Source organism: Perognathus longimembris, chromosome 2 (assembly GCF_023159225.1).
Source record: "Perognathus longimembris pacificus isolate PPM17 chromosome 2, ASM2315922v1, whole genome shotgun sequence".
NCBI lineage: Eukaryota > Metazoa > Chordata > Mammalia > Rodentia > Heteromyidae > Perognathus > Perognathus longimembris.
The window spans coordinates 82,187,179-82,204,774 of NC_063162.1; the positions used below are offsets into that span (position 1 = coordinate 82,187,179).

The 17,596-nt window shown below is 42.4% G+C and overlaps 1 protein-coding gene across 3 annotated transcripts in view; it reads left to right on the forward strand.

Moving 5' to 3' along the window:
* Window positions 1-5,283: 5,283 nt before the first annotated feature.
* Window positions 5,284-17,596, forward strand: part of Egfr (epidermal growth factor receptor) — a 196,663-nt gene continuing 184,350 nt past the window's right edge. For all 3 annotated transcript variants that reach the window (XM_048339589.1, XM_048339590.1, XM_048339591.1), the window contains exon 1: window positions 5,284-6,064. In XM_048339589.1, the coding sequence (XP_048195546.1) occupies window positions 5,284-6,064 (781 nt within the window). The remainder of the gene's footprint in view (window positions 6,065-17,596) is intronic.

Genomic DNA, 17,596 nt, shown 5'->3' on the forward strand with positions numbered 1-17,596 from the left:
AGCAAAAAAGAAGCCAGGGACAGTGCTCAGGCCCTGAGTTCACGGCCTAGGACTGGCCAAAAAAACAAACAAACAAACAAACAAAAAGAATCTTTAGTTTTGATGGTTGTTCAAGCATCTTCAGCTTATATTTTTGTCATGTAATTTCTTTTTGAGGAACTAAGGTAAAGTGGCCTTTAGTCAGGTAATAGTATGATAGGAGGAACTGGGAGGTATTGCTACAGTAATTCTCAGGCTTATAGGGCTCCTGAGTCCTTGGGCTGGAAAATTTACACATGCTTCTCAAGCTTTCCCACCCTCATATAGTACAGGACAGCCAAGGAAGACAGAAGCACCTTTTCCTTTTTTCCTGAGTAGGTTAGTCTCTGATAAAACCCTAATGGGTCACCTACCCAAAATTATTATGTCTGACAATTGGAATGTGCATTCCTATGACCATGTCGTCTGGAGATAGACAGAGACAGGTAGATATTTCTGCACATCTATCTATCTATCACTATTGGTTTTTGTTTTCTTTTGGACCCCTATGGTTTTATAGGTGTACTAAGCTATATTTTTATGTACTCATGTATGTTCTTCATTTTACATATATCTGTGTATATAACCATATATGTATATAGATATAACATGTATATTAGGTGTATATAATAAAATATTTTAGATATAATTAAGAAAATAGTAGGACTGGCTAGGTCTCTACTGATTGTTCCTCAGAAGCATGGGGATCTTTTCCTTAGGTATTCACTGTGAGAATCTTATGCTGGCTCCTGAATATGAGTGAACTCACATCATCCTGAGAGACAATGGGGAAATGTTAGAAATAAATGGTGACAAGTAGCAGTGGCAGATAACTTGTGGTTCATTATGGTGTTTCTTATTCCCATAATTCCTCGGGCTCCTGCTCAAATGCTTCTTCACATAATGCTGTGAGTTCTAGCTCAAAGGCTTCTTCTTTTTTCCTGTAGTCCTTGGGTGCCCATGCAACCAATGAAAATACCAGGGTACAAGCCACCAAGTAATCAGAACAAGACCAAGGGGAGGAGACATGGAAGGAGCTCCTGTATTATTGAAACCACCCTCTGGCAAAGACTCCACTATACTCCTTTTTGGGTCCCTCTCCTGATGAATGCAGAACCTCATTACTTTTTTTGTGGCTTTCCTTTCAACATCAAATAAACTTACTCTGTTAACTTTAAACCTTTTCCTGCGTTTTCAAAGATGAATCCATTCCCCTAGAGAGCATCGGTCCCCCTGATATTTCAAACTCTGAAGAATGTCCAACCCAGAAGCTCAAGCTATGGGCCCGTTCCATTCAAGTTTTCCCCCAGCCAAGCATTGCTTCCCTCAGGAATGCTTCCTACAAGTTTCTGGACCTTCAAGTTGTGCTTCCCCTATGTCTACTCTGGGTGTCTCTGATTTAGCGGGCAATGATTTGCTCCATGGCTTCACTGTTGGAGGTAAGGAAAGTTAATGACATTTCAGTTTGGTCAGTGATCTATTTGCTGTTATGATGGCATATCAATCCTGACTTTGTAGACATCATCGGAGCCTCAACTTTAGAGACAAGGAAGCACCCTCATGACAAAATATCGTGTCACTATAATATTTCAAAGACAGGAGCTGCTTCTTCAACACTCTGCAAGCCATGGGTGAGGCTTCAACTCACTCACATTCAAATGACTTAAAGGATCAACAGTTTAGAATACTAACTGGGAAAGCTTGCTAGCAGGAGAGGTGCTGGAACTCTGCAGGGGACCATCAGAGGAGACCATCTAATTCTTACAGAAATAGACATGCAAACTCACAGGCCTAAATTCCAAGAATATAAAAGGATAAAACATTTTCAATTTCATCCCTTGAAAAAGTGAAAATTTTTATGCTTTTATACTGAGCTGCACTACCTTTGTTCTCAGAGGCAACATTATTACTAGACTCTTCAAAAGTTTCTTTAGAAAAGCAGCTATGTGCACCCACCTTCAAATGGAAATCTATTTTAGAAGTGCATGTTCTTTGGAATTTTAGAATTAGAGGGGATGTGTTTTAGTCACTCATTCACAGAGTCCGTCAGTACTTAACTGCTCCTGCATAAACATATTTCTCAAGAATAAGGTACAAAATACTTTATGTACATGTTTGAAAGTAGGGCAGTGAAGTCTATTGAAATTGGTTGGGAAAGGAGAGAGGGAAAAGAGAGAGAGTGGTAGAGGGGATAAACCTAATCAAAGTTCATTGTATACATACAGAGCCATACCAAAATGTAACTTCTGCTTAGGCACGGGTGTTTCACACCTGTAAGCCTAGCTACTCAGAAAGCTAAGATCTGAGGATCACTATTCAAAACCAGCCAAGGCAAGAAAGTCTATGAGACACTTAATGTCCAAATAACCACCAAAAAAAACAGAAATGGAACAGTGATTCATGTGATACAGAACTAGCCTTGAGAAAAACAGTTCAGAGAGTGTGTGCAGACCCCAACTTCAAGCCTCAGAATACCTCCTCCACACATACATACACACAAAGATTGAGGAACCACTTTTCATTCTGTGGTTATCTCATCAATCTTTGTTGTGGCTTTGAAGGCCGGGGGTTGGGGGCGGGGAAAGCAGGTGGCCAAATGCTTCTCATGTAAGATAGAACTTAAAATGTCTTAAGTCCTCATGTCTTTGCCCAGACAAATAGTTTATTTCTTTTCTCCTTATACAGACTTTATGGGTTTAGGAAATTCAGTGTTATGTTTCTTCCAGGAACAACTAAACGGTTATTCAACCTATAAAAAAGCTTCCCTCTAAGAAAATAGTCATGTATCAAAGAATTATTAATAGGTTTTTTTTGAAAATGGATGTGTTATAGGATATATTAGAGTCTAGAATGTGCAAAATGTACATGGGGGCTTTAGTCACACTTTTTTTAAACAAGCAGAATTATGATTGTGTTTGACTTAACAGTCTTTCCAAAACACGATAAAACAAAATTTGAAGGTCCTCAAATCAGCTTTGAAGAGGTAAAAGATGAGAAGGATAAAGAACATTGCCATTGTTGGGTCTTAAGCCAGCAATCCTCTCATGCCAACAAGTATGCAACAAGTATACTTTGGGGAGTTGGGCAATTTATTTAGCCTCTTCAAGCTATACTGTCATTTTGCTAAATTAAAAGGCAAACAAAAATGGTCAGCTCATAGGTTGTCAGATATCAGTCCAACCAGTGTTTAGCACAGAGAATGGGGTAACTATGGCCATTGCCTCCATGACAACGCAGAGCACCTGGCCTTTGCCCAGGCTGTGATCTAGTATATTCTCCACAGACACTGTGTGCTAAGCAACCTCTATGCAGGACCCTAGCTGAACAAGGCTCCTGTATCCTTTCATGGGAAAATTGTGTGCAGGCATGCACGTGTGTCTGTGTGTGTGTGCTGGTACTGGGGCTTGAACTCAGTGCCTGTATATTATCTCTTAGCTTTTTTTGCCCAAGGCTGATGCTGTACCATTTGAGCTTCCAGCCTTCTGGTGGTTAATTGGAGAGAAGAGTTGCCTGTGTCTTTTTCTTTGGGTGGGCTTGGAACTGCAAGCCTTAGATCTCAGCCTCCTCAGTAGCTAGGATTACAGGCATGAGCCACCAGCACTCAGCTTGGAAAGTCATTTCTGTCACCTGAGTCATACAGTTTAAGACAGACAGTCACCAAGAAACTCAGGTACCTACTGAAGAGTACAAAATCGTTCTGAATATTCTTTATATTATTATTTATTTTGTTATTTTATTGACATATGGTAATTCAGTATATTAACAGATCAGAGGAAAACAATCAGACTTTTGTCTCAGTTGGTTGGTTGTTCAGCAAGCCCCTCCCTTGGAATCTATCCTAGCCCTGAGCTGTGTGCCTGTCCACTGACTCCTCTAGTTACTGTTTTCACAAAGCTTGAGATTTCTTGAGATCAAATGGGAATCAGATCATATGAAAGGATGTTACAACCAGCAGCTCCATGAAATGTTATTCCTGCATAGAGCTAGTATGGATTCTGGAATCTCTACAGATGACCATTTGCACTCATGGGAAAAATTCTTATGAAGTACCAAAAAATAAAAATAAAACCCCACAAAAAATCAGTTGTTGGTTAAATTGACTTATGTTTAGTATATGTTCACTATGACTTGTGTTATATTTCTTGGCAGAAAATATGGTTTACAAGTTTTATAGGTTTCTGGTCTTTGTTTTAAGAACTTCATTATAGGCACATTACTTCTATCGTTATTTCATGGCCCACTGTTGTTTTGTATTTGTCTGTTTCTGTTTTTTTGCCCTTGTAATTTATTTCTTCACAAACTGTTTGAAATCCTTGGTTGGACTGTATTTTATTTCTTTACAAACTGTTTGAAGTCCTTGCCTGGAATATGTGCAGGGAACCAAATACATGAGTTCAAAGTGTCAGAGGTTGCCCTAGTTATTAAAACAAAGGGACAAATTGTTTACTCCAATTCACAGTGAAAGTCACAGGTTCTCTGGAAGGTGGGGAGCCCTGTGCCTGCATATGCTCTGGTAAAACTCCATTGTTCAGCATACCAGGTACATGACTCAGGCAAAAGCCATGTGCTGGATGCGACAAAAAGATGGAGGTTCATCTCTAACAACAGAAAAGGCTGGCCTTAGAATCACCTACTCTACATTGTGATTCCTGCTAACCTAAGGAAATACAGAAGTCCAACTAGGCTTGAGAATTAACAGGTAGTCTTGTGAAGAAAGGAGGGCCAGGGGACATGTATCCTATATGAGAAGCACAGGCACAGATTAGGTATTTTATTTCTAGTGAAATATTTAATGAGCCCCCTCCCCCCAATTCCTCCTACTTGAATATTGCATGGCCGGCTCAGGGTCATTGGTATGTAGGCTTCCTAACAGTCTTTCAACTGTTCTTATGTGTCAAGCTTTTATTCCAAGAACTTCACTTTTGCAAGATAATTTGTCGCTCCTATGTCTTTCTGGCTGGTTCCTGACAAATGAAATGTTAGGTATATGAAATTTTCCCCAGGTATTCATGCATATATTCAATGATTGTTTTTCTTTGTGCCCGATGTTGACTGCTCTCATTTTCGACAATTTGGAGACTACATGACAGGATCTGAAAGATTCTGGAACTTATGAATGCCACTTCAGGTGCCTGAAACCCAGTCCAACCCAGGCCATGCTGTCTTGGTAGAGATGCGCCTGTCAGCCTCCAGCCAGCATCTGACTTCTGCTGGGTTCTGGGTGCTGAGGAGGAGGTGGGGAAGTCGGGGGGGGGGGGGGGGAGAATGAAACGGCAGAGTCCTCATCTGTGCCATTATCCAAGCTTGGTTCTGGGGCTCAGCCAGTTTTGTCCTGGCGTTGGTACAGTTTTGCCTAGTAAACTAGAAGGAGAGAAAAGGAGCAGGGACCCCGGGCACGCATTTTGCTGGAAGTATGTTGGCCCACCGAGGTGCACTGAGAATCTACACCGACAAGGTCCAGAAGACTTCAGCGTCCCGGGACGCCCCACTCACAAGTTAAGTCTCAAGGACCGCGCTGCCCTCCACACACCTTTCGCCTCTTCCTTTGTTCCTCGGGGGGCCCTCTCTGTCCATCCCCACCTCCAGGTAGCCGCTTGCTTTCGGTCATCGCCGCCCAGTTCTTCCTCCCCGCTCGCTTTCCGCTCCTCCTCTGATCCTCGGGATCCCCGATCCCTCCTCCTAGGCCTGGTCCCTCCTCCTCCCGCCCAGCCTCCCCACGCCCTAGCCGGCGCAAAGCTAGACGTCTGGGCAGCTTCGCGCAGCCTCCGCCTCCCGCACCGTGTGCGCGACTGTGGTCAGGGCGGCCGCAGAGAGTCGGGGCCGCCGCCGCCGTCGCCTCCTCGATCGGACGATCGGCCACCTCCGAGGACGGCTGGCGCGGTCACAGCCACAGCCCACCGTCGCCTGACTAATCCCGGATTAATGAAGGGGAGCGGAACCGGTTTCTCCAGGGCAGCGATGAGACCCTCCAGGACGGCGGGCGCCGCGCTGCTGGTGCTCCTGGCGGCTCACGTCCAGGCGAGTTGGGCGCTGGAGGAGAAGAAAGGTAAGTGCGTGGCCCGCTGGCCCCCCGCACCCTTTCCAGATCGCGCTCCGCGATCCTGCAGCCGCCCCGCCCGCTCCCGGGCGCACCGGGCTCGGCGTCCCGCGCCGCCCGCCCCGCCTTTCCTGTTTCCTTGAGGATCAGCTGCGCTGCTGGCGGGGACCGTGGGAGGAACTGGACGTTTGGTGTGTGGACTGGGCGAATCTACGCGGCCAGGGGAAGGGAGACGCGGGGCTCCGGGGCTGCGAGCGCGGCGTGGGGACGGCCACGGGTTCATCTTTGCCCTCCACAGCGCCCAACTTTTCTTTTCCTTACTGCTCTGCCTTCCTGCACTCGATGGGCGTCCGAGAGCCTGGGGGATACGTGCAGGGCTACAACGGGTGGCCCGTATCCCGCACGTGCTCACCTAGAAACCAAACAGAGGGGTTTGGCAGGCAGGAGAGGGGCTTAGCCAAGCGGTGGGCGCATCGCACCCCAGTCCGTGGCTTTGGCGGTCGAGGAAGAACTCGTGTGGATCTGTCCACTCTCCGGATCTTCTGGGGCAGGCAGCGTCCTCAGCGGACGCTCCGCACCTCTTGGCATCGTCGGTCGGAGTCACTTTAAGCGGGAACACTGATTCCGACCCTAAAAGGCCCGATTCCCTGCCCGACTGCGGGTCTTCGCAATGACCTGAGAGCCGGGAGAACTTGTCTCAGTCACTAACCACCTGCGGCGACCGGGAAAGGGTGGTGCTGGTGGTGTGACTGGTTTCCTCGTCCGCAAAAAGGAGAGTGAGGTGCGATCCTTCCGGCCTCCTGGGGCTGAACCTCGACCCCTCGACCTGGGAGCCCGGATCCTGTATGGCCAGGTGCGCCGGGCCCTCTAGGCTCCACGCCAGCCTGGAGGTCCCTCACAGGAACTCCGAATCTCCCTACGTGGCCTCCGAGGTTCGCCTCCTCGCCCCAAATCTGCGGCGCTGGTTTATCCCAGTTTCCCAGTGGACCCTGGACAGAGATGCAAGGATGATGGCACAGCCGCGGAGGGGCCCTTGAGCTGAGCTGCGGGGTTTCACCCTGGTTCGCCAGCCACCGCGATGTTTCAAAATGGGCTAACAGTAAACTTTCGTCCCATTATCCAGACATTTATTTTTTCTTTTGGACGTTGTTTTCTGCTCCTTTCCTTTTTATTTTTTTAAGAGTTTGATGTTGAGCCAACCAAAATATTAAACTTAATTAAAACAGAAACGGATTGATGTCCATGCTTCACGTGTGCCAACTATGCAGATGGGAACATGAACAAGTCTGGCTTCGCGATGGCCGGCCATAAACCCACTTGACATGAGAAACATGCCTCAAAAGGTTTAATTGCCCAATTTCAAAATCCAGAAGCTCAGGTTACAAGAGTCAGGTCCGCACTTGCTGTTGATGTCATTCGTATCAGAGTTGGGGCTTGATGCTCAGGGCGTTTGTTGGTGGAGAAAAACCCAGAACTGTGTGATTCCCAAACTTTGCTGCTCACTGAAATAATCTGAAATCAGCGGGGGGGGGGGGGGGGCGGGGAGCAGGGGAAGATAGCTTCCACTTCCAGGCATTTAGATTTTCGTTAGTTCATTTGCCTGGGGTGAGAAGCCAGCAATAGGATTAAAAGAAAAATTAAGGGCAGCCAAGTTTGAGATTCACCAGCATAAAATAAAGATTCTTAGTTTCCAGATAGTACCTGGAGGTGGAGGGGGGGGGTCCTTTTGGAAGATCTGGAGTGTAAACCATTTTGGGACAGGAGAGAGGCAAATGCAGGCATTTGTGATGTCAGTAACAAAAAAAGATTCCTCTCTTCACCAAACCAATCCCTGCAGTTTTCCAGGCTACCTTATTTAGCCTGAAGGGCACACCCCCTTTACCCCAACCCTTCTTAAGATGCCCAGAAGCAGCTGGCTCCTGAGACAACTGACCCTAGAGTCCCCATAAACAGGTGACATCTGCCCCTGCAAAAGGACCTTGTCCCTATTTTAAATTAACCCGGAGAACATTTCCTTTCTCCAGAAATGTGCCTGCCTCTTTGATGTTATTCTTTCAAACAATGCTGTCAGTGGTTAAAAGTTGTTTCTAAATGAGGGCACTGGTGGCTCATACCTTTAATCCTAGCTACTTAGGAGGCTGAGAACTGAGAACTGAAGAGCCTGGTTCAAAGTCAGTTCCTGCAGGAGTTTGTGTAACTCTTACCTCCAATTAGTCACCAAGAATTTGAAAGTGAAAGTGTGGTTTAAGTAGCAGAGGTCAAGCCTTGAGCACAAAAAGCTAAGAAACAGTACCTAGGCCTTGAGTTCAAGACCTGGTATCAACACAAACACACATACCCCACACACAAATGTTTCTGAGAAATATATAAATACTACTTAATCTGCTTGTTCATCCTGTACTAGCTTTGAAGCAAGCACTCCTGAAGACAATAAATGAGAATGACACATTCCATTTTTTGAAAGTAACATAAAAAGATGGAAGTTTTTGGGTTTCTTTTTGCAAAAGATTGTTAAATAACTCTATTAATTTACTTAGTTTTGTTCAAGATTTATTTTAGTGAGGGTTTCTTTATTTTCTGTTCTAAGCTCTGGCTGCTCAAAACAAAGGACTTTGGAACACTGCTCCAAGGGTATTCTTAATCTTTACATTAAGGGTGTGAGGTGGTGGTCTTGTTATCCTTGGGGAAACCAATGCACAGAAAAGTGAAATCGTTTTTGTAGTTAGTAAGAAGCAGAATCAAGAGTCCAGTTCTCCCAGCCTTCAAACTACACTGCTTTATTTCAGGAAAGTCAGGTCATACTTGTGTGGTTGACTAAGGTCAAATGTTGGATGGAGGGAAGGAAGCAGGAACAGGCTTATTGAAATAAGCCTGTCTGAAGCTTGTAAGAGATGCTTGTTTGTTCAGTGGTCTTCATTTCTGCTCAAGGGTCTCAGTGATCATTCTGACTGCCGTTTATGGGGGCAGCTCACTTTCTAAGACTGTAAACATGTAGATTGCTTGTTGAGCACAAGACAGAAACTGTGGTGTTGCCTGGGAGAGACTCCATTGAAGAAAGCAGGAAATTCTACCAAGGAACTTTGAGAGAAGAGCTTGTCCTGGCCCTGGCCTCTGAAGACATTCTAACCCAGAAGTTCTGAGCTGAAAGAAACAGAAACAAAAGTAGGAATTGTATTGGTACCAAAGTGAAGAACCAGCACCCTCTTTTCTCCAAGCAGGGACCAGATCGTGGAAAATCAAGCCCAATTGGGCAGCTAGGAGGCCTATTTTTCTCATTCTAGCTCTGAGTAAACTTGGACAAACTTAAGGCCTTGGACTTCTGAAGTGTCTTTTTAGAAATCATTGAATGCTTGGGATGTGCCTGTCATAAATTATAGAGGGAGAAGGAATAGTTTTAATGATTCCTACTATTGCCTTTAAAAAAATTATTCTGGGCTTGAACTCAGGACTTGGGAGCTGGAACTCTGTCACTTAAGCCACATCTCTACTTCTTGATTTGGAGTGATTAATTGGAGATAAGAGTTGAATGGACTTGCCTGCTCTGGCTAGCTTCAAACCACCAAGATCCTCAGTGCTCAGCCTCCTGAGTAACTAGGATTCTAGATGTGAGCCACTGGCACCTGACTTTACTATTGCTTTAGAAAGAGGGCATGTATGATTCTTTAAGCAACCAATTAGATATTAGTTAATTGTTTAAATGTGAAAAGGAGATCAGCAGTCTAGTGTCTTAATTTATACTACATTATATTGATTTAATGACTATAATGAATACTGCACAGGAATGTAATATAAACTGGTCAAAATTGGATGATAGCACAAGTACACTGAAAAGTCACTTACTGGCTTTGTATATTCAGTTTCATAATCCATAATTTTTTCAGAAAGCATACTGCAAAGTCTGAAGAAGTCAAATAGAAAAACCCATTGTGCTGTATAATTAACTTGGTCCACGTGACAAGGCTCACATGTTTTGAAATGTTTTTACAGGTAGTCAGTAAAGATGAAGGATTCCACCCTGTTTAGAAAGAAAATAGTCTTTGTTTTTTCTTTGATCTGAGCTCAAGGGCTGGCAGCTAGTGTCTAAAACCTTTTTGACAAGAGTAACAAATCAAGTCTGGTATTAAGGGTAATCGGTTAGTTATTAGTGAGTATTTAAGGGATTGTAGCTCCAGGTCCTGAAATGGGGGTGATATCCAGATTCTTATACTATTAAATGGGGGTACCCATGAAATATTGTGGCCTTTGTGATGTGTGTATGTGTGCATTTAGTTTGCCTTACAAAGTACTTACAGGAATAGCCCTAATTAAAATTAAGTTTTATTAATATGTGTATGAGAGAAGTTCTAAGTTTTAGAACTTCTATTTTCTCCCTCTAAACACAATTTTTGTCCATAAGATCTACAGTGTTTTCCTCTATCATTTACATGCATTTGAAATGATGGCAAGAAACACTTTAAATCTCTTTATTGTTGTTGGAACTTGCTCAGCCTTGTTTGCTCAGCTGGTGCTGTTCAACCACTTGAGCCATACTCCTAGCCCAGCTTTTCAGTGATTATCTTTTTTGGAGATGGAGTTTCCTGGGCTTTTCTGCCTAGACTAGATTCAAGCCACCGGCACCCAATTTATTGGTTTGTTCTTGAACTATGAACACCTGCAGAATAAAGTGTGAATATTACTTGGTTCTCCTAGGTAATCTCTCTCTCTCTCTCTCTCTCTCTCTCTCTCTCTCTCTCTCTCTCTCTCTCTCTCTCTCTCTGGGGGGGGGTAATCCCTTTTTGACACAGTGTTTTCTGATGCTTTTTTTTCTTCAGAGAAGTTGTCTTTTCTGAGAAAATTCCAGCCATTGACCCTTTGGGCATTGTCTCAAGGTTGTCTACCCTCAGGTTTATGGACGTGAGCCAGTTAAATTGACCTTGCACAGGAATCTAGGCTTTAAGACTTATTCAAATAATTATTTTGACTGCAACTTTTACTTTTCCAGTCATTTGTAAAACCTCTTGCATATACACATTCATATTTCCAATCCAGGTGTCTCATGTCCCCTCATCTAGCTGGGAGGGGGACTTGGGGATAGCAAGTAGATCAGGGATATGTTGACCAAGCCTTTTAGAAACTAAGGACTGCATTTGACGTTTTAAGGCACTGAAGTCCAGTATTAAGTGTCTGGCCCTATTGACTAGCCATCTATGAATTGCTTACACTTAGAATAAATTTTACTCTTGGTGATTTTAGCATCTGGATTTAGAAAAAGTAGAATAAAATATACCATGGGGGCTAGAATACCCCTCTTTGCTCTAAGCTATATCCTATTCTGATATGTTCCCAGGAACAGACCAAGAATCCAAGTTTCCATCTTGATTATGTCTGTGACTTCTTATTAACAAGAGACTGGAATTACAATTTCAGGGGTTGGAGTTAGATACCATCTACATAATCTTAAATATGCCTATAATTACATTGTTACTTGTGGACCAGCACACACAGCCCAATTTATTGTGAATAATTACACGCATTGTTTGTCCCTTGATTGCAAGGAGTATTAGTACCTACTACTTCTTAGATTTTTGTTTGCAGTTTTGCTATGATTTTTGAGTTGTAGTGAGAAATTTGCACTGTTCTATCCATATTTTTAGGTGGAAGAATGTATCAGAGTTGGTACTTGTCCTGGAATCCAATGAACAGAAAAGAGAATGAGAGATGCTAAATCCAGAAGAGTGTCACAGAAGCCACAGTATGGTTCCAAACAGGATAAAGAATGTCTTCAGAGATTAAGCTTTGCTTTTAATTCTACCTGGGAAGGATAATAAGAAGAACCCCTAAATACACAGAGTGACACTTTGAGCCTTTATTTGGTTATATGGTTGCTCTCTGGGAGAACAGGATAAGAAAGTGATTACATGAGAAGTGTCCGCTGGAGTACAATGCTCGGGAGCACTGGTCATTCCTTGTGACAGGAAGAGAGAAATAAATGCAGAGATCCATTCTTCTCACTATGGCTTTAGATCTTCTGGATAGAAGAGTCCTACAGGCTCCTAAGCAAGGAACTGAACAATACTGGCTGGTGTTTTAGGAAGATGGCTCAATGGAAAGTGGGGAATGGGTTGTAGGGGTGACTCTGAAAACAGAGAGATGAGTGTCAACTATAGGAGAAAGGAGGAGACAGGTCACATGCCTTAGGCTGATCTGGATGCAGAACTGATTAGTTCTAGGTAGAAAGTAAACAGGAGGTGGTAAAGCCCAAGTCATCTCATGACCTGGCAGCCTGGTACTGAATCTATTTACAGAAATTGAAAAGTTGGGGAGATTAAAAAGAAAGGAAGCCAAATATGAGTTCAGCTTTTAAGTGTGTTGAGGTGGAAAAATTATGTTTTGGTTCAGCCCAGGTCAGGCCTGGACTGCAATCCTCCTACTTATGTATCCCAGCTGGTAACCTTGATTCTTCTATTTCACCCCACTCCCCAAGTTTCTAAGTAGTTGGGATTTCAGGTGTGAACCACCTGGTTGGCTCTGCCCCCCACCTCAGTGGCTTTTGAAACATATAGTCATCCAGAAGAACTTCTTAAAGAGAAAATCATCTTATTCTTTAAATTAAATTTTATTGACAAGGTGATGTGCAAAGGGGGTACAGTTACACAATAAGGTAATGAGTACATTTCTTGTCATATCTGTTACACCCTCATTTTTCTTTTCTATCCCTAGTTCAGGTAGGCATATATACAATATCCAGGGTACCAAAATCATATACAGTAACAACGTAGGGTACGCCAAAGGAAATTCACTTAGAACATTAAACGTAATGACAACAATAGAATCCTCCTGTGTCCTTCTCTTGGAGTTCTTTTTGTTATCCTCATCTTATGTAATCATGTGTGCATAGCTGTTGAGCTATTGTGATCCACTGATAGGTCTATCCTAGACCTTTTTATGTTTGTTTAGTAGTTGTTTGGTTTTTGATACATAATGCAAAGTCGCTGACCCAAACATGTGGAAATACCATTTGAAAAGAAGTTCGTTATTTTGCAGACCTGGTCTCTACTGTTCCCCACCCCACCCCACAAGAGTCATATATCAAGGAGACCATTCTCATTTGTTCTCTGTGTTCTAAGCTTGTCTCACTCAACATTATTTGATCAAGCTCTGACCATTTCCCTGCAAAAACCAATATTTTATAATTTCTAATCACTATGCAATATTCCATTGGGTACAGGTACCACATTTTTTTCATCCATTCATCTATAGTGGGGCATCTGGGTTTTTTCCATATTTTGGCTATTGTGAATTGTGCAGCGATAAACATGGATGTTCAGATGTCTTTATGGTATCCTGAGACCTGTTGTTCAGGGAAGATGCCTAAGAGTGGTATGGCTGGGTCATAAGGTATGTCTATGCTGAGCTTTTTGAGGAACCTCCATACTGTTCTCCAAAGTGGTTGTACTAGTTTGCACTCCTACCAACAGTGAAGAAGGGTTCCTCTTTCCCTGCATCCCCTCTAGCATTTGTTGTTGCCTGAATTCAGAGTATAGGCCATTTAACTGGGGTGAGGTGGTATCTCAGGGTTGTTTTTATTTGCATTTCCTTTACTGCCAGGGATGTTGAACATTTCCTCATATGTTTTTTTTGCCATTTTTATTTCTTTTCCTGTGAAGTCTCTCTTTAGTTCCTGTGCCCATTTAATAATTGGTTTACTGGGTTTGGAGGGGATTAGTTTCTTGAGTTCTCTGTAGATGATGGATATGAGGCCTTCGTCTATTGCTATGCTGATGAACATCCTTTCCCATGTGGTTGTCTGTCTTTCTAGTTTAGTAGCTATGTCTTTAGCTGTGCAGAAACTTTTTATTTTGTAGTAGTCCCATTTGTCAAGTCTTCCCCTATCTGTTGTGCCCCTGGGACTCTGTTCAGGAAGTTCCTATCTGTGCCTTTAAATTCTAGTGTCTCTCCTACTCTGCCCTTCCATAGTTTCAGGGTTTCAGGTCTGATGTTGAGGTCCTTAATCCATTTTTAGTTGATCTTGGTGCATGGTGAAAGGCTAGGGTCCACTTTGAGTTTTCTACACGTGGCTGCCCAGCACCAGTAGTTGAAGAGGCTATGCTTTTTCCATTGTATGTCTTTAGCTCCTTTGTCAAATATCAGCTGACTGTAAGAATGCGGCTTTATTTCTGGGTCTTCTATCCTATTCCATTGGTCTTCAGGTCTGTTTTTTATGCCAGTACCAGGCTGTTTCTGATATGATGACTCTATAATAGAGCTTGAAGTCTGGTATTGTGATTACTCCTGCACTCCTTCTTTTGCCTAGAATTGCTTTGGCTATTCTAGGTCTTTTGCTGTTTCATATGAATTTATGGATTGTTTTCTCTTTCAGTGAAGAATGTGGCTGGGATTTTGATAAGGACTGCATTGAATTTGCATAATATTTTGGGCAATATGGCCATTTTCACTATATTGATTCTACCTACCCATGAGCATGGGAGGTCTTTCCATCTCCTGGTGTCCCCTTTGATTTCTCTAAGAGAGAAAATCATCTTTTGAACCTCAGAGCCTTTGAATCAGAATTTCCAGGGGATGGAATCCAGTGTGTACATTTCTTAGTGTTCTCTAGACACTTCTGATGAATGATACCATGTTGCAGAGAGTATGTAACCGAAGAAACTTTGTCTTTATTCTTAGACTCCTGTTTCTTACTCATCCCATTGCCTACAAGATCCAGGAGCAGTTTTATATTTCCATAGTAAATAGATTTCAGGGTTGCATAAATTAGCCCATTTGAGGTCTGGTCTGGGGGTACCCAGAATGTGGGCATGGGGCAGAAGTAGCAACCCCTGGGAAGCCAATGGTAATGATCCCACAATGAATGAAATCCAGGTGAGCACGCACACCTGTAGAGATTCCCATGCAGGGGAGAATATGAAAACCAGCCATTGCTAAGCTATGTACATATTTCATGCAGAGCTCTGACTATACAGGAGGAGGAAGAGTGGGGCACCTGGCCATAAAGGACTTGAACAGGAAGGGAAATGTGAACATTTCCTAGCATTATAGCATTTTATTTTTTGTCAGTCCTGGGGCTTGGACTCAGGGCCTGAGCACTGTCCTTGGCTTCCTTTTTGCTCAAGGCTAGCACTCTACCGCTTGAGCCACAGTGCCACTTCCGGCCTTTTCTGTCTATGTGGTGCTGAGGAATCGAACACAGGGCTTCATGCATGCAAGGCAAGCACTCTACCTCTAAGCCATATTCCCAGCCCAGCATTCCAGTATTTTATAACATATGATTTGGGATTTCAGTGAGAGATCACAAAAGAGATTAAGTCTGTTATAGGAGTGGTTTCTCAAAGGGACATTTAGCTGAGTCTCCGAAAGCTCTTTGCTTGGCCTCCCAGGCAAGAGGAAAAGAATGTGGGAATACCAGTAGGCTCAAGCTGCTTCTCATCTTTAAAAATATCTTTATTTGCTTTGGAGCAGATGCTAGAGCTTTAGGATTTCCTACTATATTTTTTTTCAACTTCCAGGTCTGAGGGGTGACACAATTTATATTTTGAAATGAAAATGGTCATTTAAAAAACAAGTAACAGCTAATTGGGAACAAATGAACTATACATTGGATTAAACTTGAGATTTCTTTGTAAACTTTATCTGCAATAGAGTGATATTTCCCTAAAACTAGTTATAAATAAGCAAAATGGTGGGGGGAGATGGAGGAAGAGAGAATGTGGGACAAAAATGAGGGAGGAGGTAGCAAGTTTGATAAGAAATATACTCACTACCTTACATGTATAACTGTAACCCCATTGCACATCATCTTGACAATAAAATTAAATTAAAAATAAATACATAAGCAAAATGATTACTTTCACATCCGTTATGAACTTCTGCTACAAAAAGTAAAGAGAGAGAAAGTTGCATAATTCCAGACATGATAAATCCATGTTGAATCCCATTGAGCTTGGAAAATATTTCCCAAGTTAATTGAGCTATGGCTATTTTTGTGTTTTAAAAAAAATAGTTTACCTGAGATCATTTAGAAACTCAGAAGTTGATTCCCAGTAAGGGAGGATGAACTGGCTGCAGGTGTTACTTTTGATACCTCTCTATGTCCATATCAAAGTATTCATGAAGGATTTAGATAGAAAAGCAGAAGTGTGGCCAGGTGTTGGTGTTCATGCTCAGGAGGCTGAGATCTGAGGATTGCAGTTCAAAGCCAGCCCAGGCAAGAAAGTCTATGAGACTTGTACTTCCAGAAGTGGAACTATGGCTCTAGTGGTAGAGTTCACCAGCCTTGAGCGAGAAAAAGCTAATAGATAATGCCCAGGCACTGAGTTCATGCCCTAGTATCAGCAGCAAAAACAAAAGAAGACAAAGGAACAAGAGGAGGAAGAGGAAAGCAGAGATGCGAGATCTTAAGGTTTTATTGCTAGGATCATGTGCACCTGCACAACTTTGGGTGAGGTCACTTGGCTTTAACAGTTCCACTTTCTTCCTGTGATATCTTTATGATCATTTGCTGAAGTTTGTTTCCTGTAAGTGCTCAGGTTTTGAATAAGACCAATGCATTACATATGGTTTCTCTGGTACAAGAAATGACATTTGTGTACAGCATATTTTTGTTTCTTTGTCTAGACTCACAATTTTTTTCATTATTTTAGTATCTCAAATAAAAACAAATCATTTATGGTATTTGTGCAAGTCCTAAAGGACAAGAGTGCCCTGAGAATTTCTCATTATTGTGTAAAGTTTCCTAAAAGAATTATTTTTAATGTCAGAAACCTGATTTTCTTTATTTATCAGCCAACATTGAATATGGAAAGCTAGAGATAGTTGATTTACATTTTCATCTCCTAATTCATTCTCATATGCCTGCAGCCATTCTGCATGTACTTAAGATTATGCTGAGCATGATAAATTAGATGAGCTACTTTATGTTTGTTCCAGTACTAAATTGTAAACTTCAAGCAGATTTTTGTTTTTATTAAAGTATATTTTAGCCAAGTGCTGATGGCTCACACCTGCAATCCTAGCTACTGAGGAGGCTGAGATCTGAGGATCAAAGTTGGAAGCCAGCTGGAGTAGGAAAGTTTGTGAGTGAGACTCTTTTTTCCAATTAATTACCAAAAAGCTGGAAGTGGAGCTGTGGCTTAAGTGGTAGACTATCAGCCATAAACAAGAAAGCTAAGGAGCAGGGACAGTGCCCTAAATTCAAGTCCCAGTATTGGCATACAAAAATAAAGTCTATTTTTAATATAGTACTTGAGAATTAAATAATGATTTTTACATAGAACTCCCACCCCCTGGATTTCTAATTTTACCTACATTAATTAAGTTCACATGAATGACAAAAAAGGTGTTCATTGAATAATTACATCAACTTTGGTATTCAAAGATGACTGTATTGATTTTAAGAGGATTTTAAATATGATTCATTCCTGCCCCTCCCCCTTTGATTAGCTATAGAGTTAGTAGAGGCCCAGAAACTTTCTCTTTACAGTTATTTCTTGATTTTTTAACTTCGCTAACATTTCCTGATTAGTTTCTAATTTAGTATATTCTATT